At 51.6% G+C, this 11,881-nt stretch overlaps 1 protein-coding gene across 7 annotated transcripts in view; it reads left to right on the plus strand.

Moving 5' to 3' along the window:
- Positions 1-11,639, plus strand: part of Ptk2b (protein tyrosine kinase 2 beta) — a 105,328-nt gene extending 93,689 nt beyond the window's left edge. For 6 of the 7 annotated variants that reach the window (XM_003479370.5, XM_013143440.3, XM_013143438.3 and 3 more), the window contains 8 exons: positions 488-613; positions 5,654-5,800; positions 5,933-5,968; positions 6,228-6,252; positions 7,426-7,472; positions 8,522-8,659; positions 9,050-9,130; positions 10,552-11,639. In XM_003479370.5, coding sequence (XP_003479418.1) covers positions 488-613; positions 5,654-5,800; positions 5,933-5,968; positions 6,228-6,252; positions 7,426-7,472; positions 8,522-8,659; positions 9,050-9,130; positions 10,552-10,767 — 816 coding nt within the window. In that variant the 3' untranslated portion in view covers positions 10,768-11,639. The remainder of the gene's footprint in view (positions 1-487; positions 614-5,653; positions 5,801-5,932; positions 5,969-6,227; positions 6,253-7,425; positions 7,473-8,521; positions 8,660-9,049; positions 9,131-10,551) is intronic. The other variant, XM_023561409.2, reaches the window with a different exon arrangement.
- Positions 11,640-11,881: the final 242 nt, after the last annotated feature.

The raw sequence follows: 11,881 nt of genomic DNA on the forward strand, positions 1-11,881 counted from the left end.
AGAGGCACATAGGCTATGTGTAACTTTATACCACTTTCTACAAGGGACCTGGACATCTGCTGATCTGCACAGGACATCTGCACAGGGTCCTGGAACATTCCCCCTGGGATACTGAGGAACTGTGCAAATCCATACTTATCTGTGAGCCAATCAGATCTGTCAGTTTGGAACACAACTTTGAAGTCATGACAGTGGGTTCCAAGAACAAATGCTGTTCTCCATGGGTCCATGGCCCATGGAGTAAACCATGTGTGCACAGCATCCAAGGGGAGCAGTGGTAGATGAATGAAAGGCCACATTCCTGCACCATGTCTCTCCAATACGGCCAGGGAAATGCCACACCACATTCTTGATGAGCTCTAGGAGAGGAATCCAAGTTCCTCAATATACTCACGCACTGTTTCTTTGTGCTCATGTTTGTAGCAGTGAATTGTCTACCCTCTTGCCTCGTCTCTGTGCCTTGTGCTTCTCTGCTTCTCCTAAATAGGTCCCTGAGGGTCTGTGTGCCAGCTCTCCTACGCTCACCAGCCCTATGGAGTATCCATCTCCCGTAAACTCGCTGCACACCCCACCTCTCCACCGGCACAATGTCTTCAAGCGCCACAGCATGCGGGTAAGAAGGCTCTGCATGCTGGGTCCCAGTGCGGACTGAGGAGGCTGATAGAGGGAGGTGGCCTGGGACACGGGGTCCCCCATGCCCTTGGCCTCAGGAAGCATCCTCCATGCTTCTGTGTGCCAGTGAGGCTGCCAGGGGTCTCTGGAACAGCACACATTTTTGAAAACACATCAGGGCCTGGGTCGAGCCAGGCTGTGCTCCTGAGGATACCAGCTTGACCAGACCTGCCCTTGTCCTTGCCAGTGTGGTGGAGAACCATGTAAAGCTGTCTCTATTTCTTGAGTCCCAGGGGTAGGGTGGTCCACAGTGGTGTGGAGCTCATAGGCAGAGCACAGCCGAACCTAGTGGTGCTACAGAATGAAAGATCTCGGAGCTCCAACCCCTCTGCCTTCCCGCTTGATTGCTTTGGTTGCTAAAGCTGTCCTCCACCAGAGGAAAGATTTCTGGTGGCTGCTTCTCCAGTTGCTTCTGTAAAAGGTACTACTGGCTGGGAAGGAGCTTAGGGGTCAGTGTGCACACAGCCTGCTGAGCTGGGTACATGAGGGCTCAGCCACCTCCCAGAAGCCGCTTTGTCACCAGTGACTGCTGAGACTGAGTGCCTCATGGACTGGCTGCTGATTGTCAGGTTGAATGTGAAAAAATCACCCTTGATTATAAGCAGATGCCCACTCACCACCGGCCATCTCCTTTAATTCTATTGACCTTTCATGGTCAGTTGCCATGAACAGTCCCTATATTGTTTTGCAAATCAAGTTACAAAACAGACAGGAGCCCTTCTTGTTTTAGCTTTAACTTTTTAAAAAATGCATGGTAGTTCAGGCTCAGAATAAATGACTTAAAATTGTTTGGGGCCAAAAAAATATACAGGTTTATGATGACAGATTTGGAAAATGTAGGCAAGTATGTTGATGTACTTCTGTGCTGTTATTCTTAATTTAGTAAAATTTTAAATGAGCGTGATAACTTAGAATTCCAAGTAGCAAGATCCGTTGTGAAATAAATTTTCCCCAGCCTACATCATTTTTCTCTGGGTACGTTAATTTAACCAATTTCCATCTTTGTATATACTTACAATACTAAAACTGCAGATGGAAGCGTACTATAAATTAGGCTGTGTTCAGTTCCTCTACGCTCCTGCCCTTGATTCTTTATTCATAATTAATTAAATCTTAGTGGGCCTTACTTTAGGATGTGCTCCCTTAGAGAGAAGCTGTTTTGCACATTTGAAGGGCAGAATTGCCTTTCTCTAAGCCCTGCTTGCCTGTGTGGATTTTGCTTCACTCCATAAAGATAGACTGCAGGAGGAAAAAAGACCTTTTGTGTCAGAGGTTTAAAAATAATTGCCAAAAGGAAAATCCACCTAAAAGAACATAATGAGTATTTCTTTAAATAAATAAAAAAGACTAAAACTATGAGCTCCATTTTACAATATAGATCAGAAATACTGAGAAAGTCTCTTCCAGGTGGGAAGCTAAAGAGGTATAATAGCCTCCCTGCAAAGCATTTGAAAGCATTTAACAAACATTCCAAGATGGAAAAATTTCTTTTTCTCCTGCCTGACTCTATGACCTGGCTCCTCTGGGAGGCTGTGGGATGCCACAATCATGGTGGCTGCAGTCTCCCTTTCCAGAGCTCACAGTTGGATAAGAAAATGCAGTTACTAGGGTCGCTGTCCTGGGTGCTGAAGGTGTGAGACAGTTTTGCCTTCACGGAGCTTCCATTCAGCCGGAAGGAACAAGCCAGGTGCACACTTGCTTGGAATATCCACCAGAATTTTACGGGGGCCAGTGAGTGGGATTTCAGAAGGCAGAGTATCTCCTGCCAGCTTCAGTTTTCCCCAGCCAGGCCTTGAAGGATGGGGAAAGTTAAGACAAGATGAAGCTGGAATAGGGAGGGTGGAAGAGGCAGAGGCATATAGATGGGAGTCAAGATTATGTGATGAAAATCCACAGGGCAAGTGGGGGACATGTTTACCTGTCTGGCCAGGATAAGGAAGGGTATGCATGGAGGTGGGATTGTGACTGGAAGCCTGGGCTGGACGCACAGGAGGGAAGCTGTGTGTCTCAGCATGTGGATGTCATCTAAAAACCAAGTACCTGATTCCTGATAAGAAGTGTAAGTCCCCAAGGCCTGTGAATACTTTGAGTGCATTCAGCCATACCAGCCTAGAGAGATCCAAAGTTTAAAAAGCTCCCATGTCTCCATCAGTTGTTTCCTTAATTTATTAGAAATAGAAATTTGAAGTGTTTACTTCCAGGACTACCAACACATCACCCATGGACACAGTGGACATACTGGAAATGTCCCCCTCCCCACCAAGTGCTGTCTCTTTTCCCCATCCCTGAGCCTCATCCCATTCGTACCTTCCAGAAGCCATGTGGAAGTGTATGCAGTACACATCACCTCCATCGGTTCTATCACATAATTGGAAGGCAGCAAAGTAAATCTTCCAATTTGTTAAAATATTTGGTAAGAGCAGGCCTGGGGCATAAAATGTGTGCAAGTGGTAGAAAGCTCTGAGCACTTATAAAAGTAAATAGTCACTTGTCCTCCCTGTATTTACCTTAATCTTCCTCAGTTTATATGTTTTGCTTACACCTGGAAATTCTGAATTCCATATGTAGAGTTCCAGACTCTTAGTTCCTGTTTGTCACTATTTGACAACAGCTTGGGGCAGCCACGCTGTTGTTTTCAGGCACTGACATTTAACCGGGAGGATTTTTATAGCCTTAGCATTTCCTCATTTTGGAGCAACAGTGTCTTAGTTGATTTTGTGTTGCAGTAGCACAATGCCTGAGGCTGGGTACTTCACACAGGAAAAAAATTCGGCCTATATCCCAACTTCTGCTCATCTGGTGGGAAGGGGGACCTTCTGCCCACACCACAGCATGGTTGGGCTTATGTGAAACCTCCTAACAAAACAGGAAGTGAGATTCCAGGGAGAGACCAGGCTCATTGTTGCTCTAGCAGCGTCCTCTCAGGAATTAGTCGCTCCTATCAGACCTGGCCCCTTCCCATGAGCAGCATTAATCCACCCATGAGTGTGACCCCCCTAGTAGCTCATCACCCTTCCCTAAAGTCCACTCCTTACAGGTTCCCCCACTACCATGCTAAGGAACTCAGCTCCCAGCACAAACCATCTCCAACCCTTAGCGATCTGTCCCTATGAAATAAATCTTTACTTTTTGTTCAATAATCGCATGATTATAAATTGTTTGTACTTTTTTTTAAGGCTTAGCTCAGTGGTTCTCAACTGAGATGCTTTGACTTCCTAGAGGACATTTGGCATGTTTAGAGGCCTTTTGGTACAATTGGCAAAGTTCTAGAGCCATCTAGTGGGTGGAGATCAGGATTGCTGTTAAGCAACCTACAGTGTACAAGAAATGTCCCTGAAGTAAAGGATCATCAGGCTCCCAAACCCTCGCTGAACCTGTTTACTTAGCCCCACTAATATTGCATGTTTTATGTTTTTCTCCTGGTGCTGAGGATGAAACCCAGGCCCTCGTGCATGCTAGACAAGTACTCAGCCTCTGAGCTATATCCCCAGCCCTACCGTGTATCTTAAACCCTATGCCTATTAGTTTCTTAATATGTAGTTACTGAATAGATTAATGAACAACAAAGAATATTTCAGCAAGAAACCTATTTTGTAGAGAAAAATATTTTTAGAAATTGAAGTTGGTAATTGAAACTAAACAAAATCCTGGAAAAGCATCCCAATATAACTGTCTTTCAGGTGTGTTATAATATTTAAGTGTATTCTGTAGGCTTCAGTGGGGAAACTCTAAAGAGGCTTGGCATGAAGAAGGCTTGCAAAAGTATAGGCCAATTTTAGTATTTCTTCAAATGGTTTCTACGTAAACTGGCCAACCCAAAGGAAAGGAGTGGTCTTAGTTTGCATCTGCAGCACAAGTCAATTTACAACCAACAGAAATGGCTGCAGCTGCAGAGTCTGGGAAGTCCCAGGTTTGGGGCCACATCTGCTCAGGCCGTTCTTGCTGTGTCCACATAGCAGAAGGCATCTTTTGAGAGAGGGAAGGAGCACGGTCATGGTTTATCAGGACCCTCCTCTCATTCATTCACAAAGGCAGGGCCCTCCTGGCCTAGTTGCCATCGAAGGTTCCACCTCTCAGTGTTGTTGCCTAGGAGATTAAATTTCCAACAGAGGAACTTTGAAAGCCACATTCGAGCCATAGCAGTAACCCGGGACCTGCTGGCTTTCGTGTCATAGAAGGGGCTTGTCACTGGCAAAAGTCACCCACCCCTGGACTTTGCAGAATCAGAAGGACACAGTAACATTCTTTCTGCATCAGTCCTAGAGGCCTAGGCGATCTGATGCAGCAGGGAGGGAAAGCAAAATAATCTGGAGGGACTGAGCAGAGAATGAAGCACCTGAGCCCTGGAAGTTGAGGGAAGTAGACAAACTTCCCCATCTTCTATGTAGCGGCTGAAAATACGCCCAGTGCCCCACAGGTGAGCAAAAACCAGGTTGGATTTAGTAAAATCAGGGAGAGGAAGCAGTGATCTTCTATCTGCAGAGTTCTACTTATTTAAATATGATTCTTCATCCTACCTCAGCACATGTGTTTCTTCTAAGCCTTGGTGGAATAACCCCAACCAGTCATCGTAACACAGAGCGTGTTTTAACAGAAAGGCCCAGTCAATGGGTGCCCGCTGTTCCTCTTCTTCTTCTTCCTCCTCCTCCTCCTCTTCCTCTTCCTCTTCTTCCTTCTCCTCCTCCGGCTCTGCCATGCCGTGGAGCTGGAAGCGGCTGCGCTGCCCTCCAAGCTTCCAGCCCCACCGCCATGGCACTCTGGCAGACACAAGCTTCCAGAGGGCTGGCTGGGGTTTTGCAGCCAATTGCAACCCAGGCACCCATGTGAGGGTGACACTGATGACACCTGGCTCCATGAGTCTCCCTGTGTCACTGAGGGTCTAAGATCAAACTGCAAGGCCAAGGCTTTGGCCACCCCCATCTCCCCTCTGCCGAGTGAGGATGGGACTCACCGTGCCTGTCTGTCTCCCCGCTGGCCTCAGGAGGAGGACTTCATCCGACCGAGCAGCCGGGAAGAGGCCCAGCAGTTGTGGGAAGCCGAAAAGTTGAAGATGCGGCAGCTGCTCGACAAGCAGCAGAAGCAGATGGTGGAGGACTACCAGTGGCTGCGGCAGGAGGAGAAGTCCTTGGTGAGTGGCGCACCTCGCCGAGTCCCTGGCGTGGCCCCGAGGTGTCCTCCACACTGACTCGGGCCAGTGCTGGCTGTGTGTTCTTGGGACTTGGGCTTGAAACTCTAAGCCTTTCTTTGGTCTCCTCCACAGGACCCCATGGTGTACATGAATGACAAGTCCCCTTTGGTAAGTCAGTGGGAGAGACCACGGGGCCGCACTCACCCTGGGACCCCTTCACACCCACCCACCCCTGCCCCTGTGCCCACCCCCTCTGCTGCTGCTCATGTTGGGAGTCCGACCTGGCCCTTTGTGCTGATGCCCTAGAGAGCTGGTTTTCGCTCCCCGTAGCTGTGATCTCTAAACACACGGGGTGGGGTGGGGGGCCTGGAAACAGGAAGGGGGTGGTTCCCAGAAGTGATCCTTCTCTTCCTCCACTTCCTTGCAGACCCCGGAGAAGGAGGCCGGCTACAGTGAGTGTTTCCGCCCCTCCCTGGGGAGTTTCTGCCCAGTATCTGCCTTGACCCCTGCTCATGCAATGCCTCTGCAGTTTGAGGGAGCACCTGCCTCGCTTTAATCCGAGCGTGCAGAGTGTGCTGGCTTCGCAGTACAGTGCCCTGAGCTCCCTGTCATCGGGGTACCCTTCCTGTCTTTCTCTGACTCCATCCCCAAGCCTCTATCCCACACCTCTCCCACCTGGTTTATGAGGAGGAGCAGGTGACGGTGACACTGTCCCCCTTTCTGTCTCCCACTTGCCCTCTCTGTCAGGGCTCCCTGGCGGAGGCTGGGGTGGGGGGGGTGCGGTGCGTAACTAGCTCCCCCTGCTGCCCTGGTTCCTTCTCATCCTCCTAGACACAGCCTGAGCTGAGGGCGGGGAGGAAAGAGCTGAGGCTAAGGGTGATGGTGACGGTGATAGACCACAGCCACAGACAACCTAGGCCAGGTGCAAGTACTGACTCATTTCCTATCCGACAGCACGATGGACAAGCACAGGGGGCGGAATGGAGGCACGGAGCAGCTGTGAGTCCAGGCAGGCTCACTCTGAGGTCCCTTCTTATTAAGACCCAGGAAGTCTCAGCAAGCTGCCCTGTGTGGCAGAGCTTTTTGGTGGCAAGGGACCAAGTAGAGCCAGGTGCTCTGCCTCCTGCCCCTCGCTCACCTCCCCAGCCACTCTGCAGCCTTGTGTGGGTCTCTGCTTGGTTCTGCTATGATCTCACTCTCTGGAGCCCATGAACCATTAGTGAATCCTCCCCTGAGGGAGCGTGTGGGCCATGCTGGCGCTGGGCAGGGGCTCTGCAGACCCCTGCTGGCCTCAGAGTAGGAGGGCCCTTTTTCGTGGACGGCACAGTGTGGCAGCTCCTCAGGCCCTACATCCCTGAGGAAGGAAGCATAGTTGGGCTGGGACACCCCACACTCACCCCATCTCTGCCATCACTGTGGTTTCTTCCCACATAGTGGACAGCAGTGCTTGTGCCCACAGGAAGTCCCCAGAGCCTGGGGTGTTAGTTTTCCTGCCATCTTGCTGGGATTGGGGTCTGATGTTCCCAGAGTCTCCTGGTGGTGGAGGAGAGGGGCCACTTGGCCATCAGTAGGGAGAGGCCAAGGGTGCTGAGACCCCCACTCACTCCCTGTCCCCCTTGTTGCAGCGGAGTTCACCGGGCCCCCACAGAAGCCACCGCGGCTGTGCACACAGGTATGTGTTGGCTCCTCCAGAGCTCAGAACACGCTCGGTTGAGGGGTGATGTTCCACAAGCCTGGGGACCATGGGCCCCAAAAACGCCATAGGCACCTAGCAATCATTCAGTTCAGTGTCCTCATTAGACACAGCACAATCAATGTACTGTGAATGTTTAGATTTAAATCTGTCACAGGAAAAGGTGCACTGCCATGAGCCCCGCAGAATGCTCACGTCACTTTGAAGCCTTATCCCAGCGGGCTTGCCACTTCCTGGAGCAGCTCTGGACGTCCTCTTTCATGGGGTCTTGAGCTGTGCCTGACTCACCTTCCCCAATTGCTTCCAAACATTTCCCTTTCACAGTCATTTCGACTTGGGGGAAGAGGCAGAAGTGACAGGGCACCAGATCCATGACTGAGGTGGATGGGGCTACTTCCCTGTGTTTATCTGACAGAAATTGCCATAAACATTTGTCCACAAAGGGTGCTCAACAGCCATGGGGAGGGCTTCAATTAAAAAATTATTACAAGGGGCTGGGGATTTAGCTCAGCGGCGTAAGCGCCTGCCTTGCAAGCAGGCAGTCGTGAGTTCGATCCCTGGTACCGATAAAAAATGAAAAAGACAAAAAACACACACCCACACACACACAAAATTATTACAGTAAAAGCACATCATCCTGAATTCTCCCTGAAAATACTCTCCATACCCACCAGGCCTTGAATGTGCCTATCCCCTCATAATTGGCAATTTGTCTGGTACTGTAATAAAACTTTTAAAATTGTTAGTACATATTTGAAGTCATAATGATCACATTTACTGTGGGGAGCTGATACATGTATGTAACACATCTTAATCTTTGCAATAAGGTTCTTAAATGTCAGCATTCACTGTTTTTGACCATCCCAGAGAAGGGAAGGGCTTTGCTACAGGCCCCAGGGTTAGTCATGACTCAATTTCCTGCTCCTCAAACTAGAAGAAAACACACTGCTGTAGTCCTGGGGACAGGAGGGCCCCTTCCTCCATCCCTCCCCCTCCTCCCATCATGGCTGTTCCCTTCCCTCCTGCAGTCCATCCAGCCCACAGCCAACCTGGACCGGACTGACGACCAGGTGTACTTCAATGTCATGGAGCTGGTGCGGGCCGTGCTGGACCTCAAGGACGAGCTGTCCCAGCTGCCCCCTGAGGGCTACGTGGTGGTGGTGAAGGTGAGGGCAGGCTCGGGGAGACAGCTGTGAACCCCAGCCCTGATGGAAGGGGCTGCGCCTCCACCTTGGCCAGCCTGGCAGGCCCCAGGGGTACGAAGTGATTAATGGGAATTTAGGTCTGAGCGGCCTCAGAGGGCATCTACCACCCCAGGGGCACAGAGGCGTTCTCAAAGCAAGAGGCAAGCTGCACATGGTTGTACAAGCTTTGAATCCTGGCACTTTGATAGGCTGAGGCAGGAGGATCACAAACTCTAGCCCTGCTGGGAGGATTTAATGATTTCACAAGACTCTGTCTCAAAAGAAACGAAGAAGGGCTGGGGATGCAGCTCAGTGAGAAAGTCCTCAGTTAATGCAAGAGCTAACGGCTTCCTTGTCCTCTCCTCTGCCCAGAACGTGGGGCTGACCCTGCGGAAGCTCATCGGGAGTGTGGACGACCTCTTGCCCTCCCTGCCATCATCTTCGAGGACAGAGGTGAGTGTCCAGTGCCCAGACAGATAGTGCCACATGTGTTGCTTCTCCCCTGCACCCTCCCCTGTGTCTCCCACAGGGCCTCCCTGGGGCCTTCTGGGCAGCAGCCTTTCTGCCTGCTGAGTCCCCAGTAGGTGGCGCTCGGCCTGGCCAGCACCCAGGGCAAATTCCCTATTCAGGTCTCGGATTATTCAGGTCTCGGATAATGAAGGCGAAATTGACATGCACAGCAGGCAGACACCTTCCCCTTCCCCTTCCCCTCTTACTGGCCTTTATCTCAGCGCATCTGCACTGATCGGGAATGAATATATCACTGCAGCAGCAAACAGCACAGGATCGAGTCCCCATGGGACTCCTGGTGTTCTGTGAGATGGAGCAGCTGACAGGTGACAGGCAGACTCGTGGTCTCCACAACTGTCCACATCCTGGGCCCCAGGGCCGGTGCTCATGTAACCTTGCCGGCAGTGGGCACTTGGTGGTGTGATAAAGTTAAGGGACTTCAGATGGGGAGATTGTGCTGGAGTGGGTAAAGGGGGTGGCAGGAGGTCAGAGTCAGACACGGGTGGGAGGATAGATGCCGCCAAGGCTGGAGTGATGTTGCTACTGGGAGGACCATGGGCCCAGGAAGGTGCCGCCTCTTTGGGGTGAGAAAGGCAGGGGAAGATAGTCCTCAGCAAGCAGCATGCCTTTGCCAGCACCTTGACTTTGTGAGTCCCTTATCGCAGCCACAGGGAACCCACCTGCTGCTGCCGGACATTTGCAATTGTCCATCTGGAAGTCAGTCATCAACCTCCCTCCTACAAGGCCCTTCAGTCCACTGTCTTCTGGTGGTCAGCCATGTGGCTTATCCATTCCTGTGCCTCCCCCCTCACTCCTTTGTAGCTGCTCCAGGTAGGACAGAGCAAGCATGTCTGGGACATTCCCAGGCCTCCCTCTGGGTGGCAGCAACAACCCACAGAGGGCTCCGCTGGACAGGGGTCACCTCTGATGGCACTGAGCTGCCCCCAGGACCTGGACAGCTTTCAGGGTGACTTTCCTGGTTCAGATCCGATGGGAGAGCTGTGTGCCCTCAGGATGGACATTCAGTCCTCTCATTGCCTTTGACAAATACTCGGGCACTTTATGTGCTCATCTGGGGATGTGGCAGTGAAGGAAATGCCGTCCCTGACCTCCAGGTTTACAATCAAAGCTAAAACATGGGCCAGTGCCCTTGAGCATGGCCTCAGTCTTCTCTTGAACATCTGCCAGCATCAGAATTCTTGTGCGAAGGGCGTCCTGAGGGACAGGGTCAAGGTCAGCTGGCTGGGGTGTCCACCGTGTCCATTGGATCCTGGACCCAGGGACGGATTTGCCCAACCCAGGTCTGAATCCTCCGGCCTTGGTCAACACCCTTTCTCACCCTCCACGGGCCGTTCTATCCACAGATTGAGGGAACCCAGAAACTGCTTAACAAAGACCTGGCAGAGCTCATCAACAAGATGCGGCTGGCCCAGCAGAATGCAGTAACCTCCCTGAGCGAGGAATGCAAGCGACAGATGCTCACGGCCTCCCACACCCTGGCGGTGGATGCCAAGAACCTGCTGGACGCTGTGGACCAAGCCAAGGTTCTGGCCAATCTGGCCCACCCGCCAGCAGAGTGACAGAGGGCGGGAGCCACCCACCTGTGTCTCCACCCTCACCCGTCCTGCACCTCCCCTGCCTGGCCTTCGGTCCCATGGTCTTCTCGGGGAGGACAGAGGGGAGTCCTTCCCCCTCGCTCTGCACGACCCCCTCCCCACCTCGCCCCCACCATGCTGCTCAGGCTGCAGCCAGATGAAAGGACTCTGGGTACGGACACTGAGGTGGTGATGCCGCTGGTTCAGAAGGGGCGCTGCTGCTGGCCACTCCCTTCCACCCCAGCCTGCGTGCTGGGTTCTGGGGCACCTCGCTGGGCTCACAGTGATGCCCCTAGCAGCTGAGAGGGCTCCATGCATGGACAGGTGAGCCCGTCTGGGAGCCAAACTATCCCTTCTCCTTCCTCTTCAGCCCTCAAGAGTCCCCAGATGCACAGAGGGGCCAGGAAGGGGCTCTATTTGGGGCCACGAGCTGGTGAATGAGGGCCATGCTGGCCTTCTTGTACAGTGTATATTGGAATTTATTTAATGTGAGTTTCGTCTGGACTGACAACTATCTAGAGAGAGGATCTGTGACGCAGTCCAGGAACAAGCTAATTAGGGACCAGGGCACAGGGTGCTGCACTCCTGTGTTTTGGGGTTTTTTGGGTTTTATTGTTTTTTTTTTTTTTTTTTTTTAATCAAAGCAGGTGTCAGAGCAAGAAGCCAAAACAGAACTCTGGACCACACTCTGCTTCCTTTCTGCCCTCTTTTCTCTTTCCTCCTTTACTTTACCCTTGCCCCCTTCTCTCTCCTTCTCCCTTTCTCATCATTCCTTTCCTTTCTTGTGTGCTTGTGTAGAACATTCTTTTACCTTCTTTCTATTTGACTTGTGGTTGAATTAAAATTGTATGATTTGCTTTGTGGTTTGTTTGTGTTGCTTGTTGGATCCGCTGGTCTTGAACCATGGCCCAGGAAGAGATCAATTTTGTCCACCTTCGGTGCAAATCAAGGGACCCTTGATCTGGGCCTCGGCCAAGGAAGAAGTACAGTGACACTCAGTAGTGGGGTCACATGCGCGCCTGCACTTTGCCCCCATATGGGCAGCAGGGTCACCTGACCCAGGGTGGCTTTCAAGGATGGCCTCAGGGCTGCCCCCTCC

The sequence above is a fragment of the Cavia porcellus genome, unplaced genomic scaffold, assembly GCF_034190915.1.
Source record: "Cavia porcellus strain 051 isolate PalLab524CR breed Dunkin Hartley unplaced genomic scaffold, mCavPor4.1 scaffold_24, whole genome shotgun sequence".
NCBI lineage: Eukaryota > Metazoa > Chordata > Mammalia > Rodentia > Caviidae > Cavia > Cavia porcellus.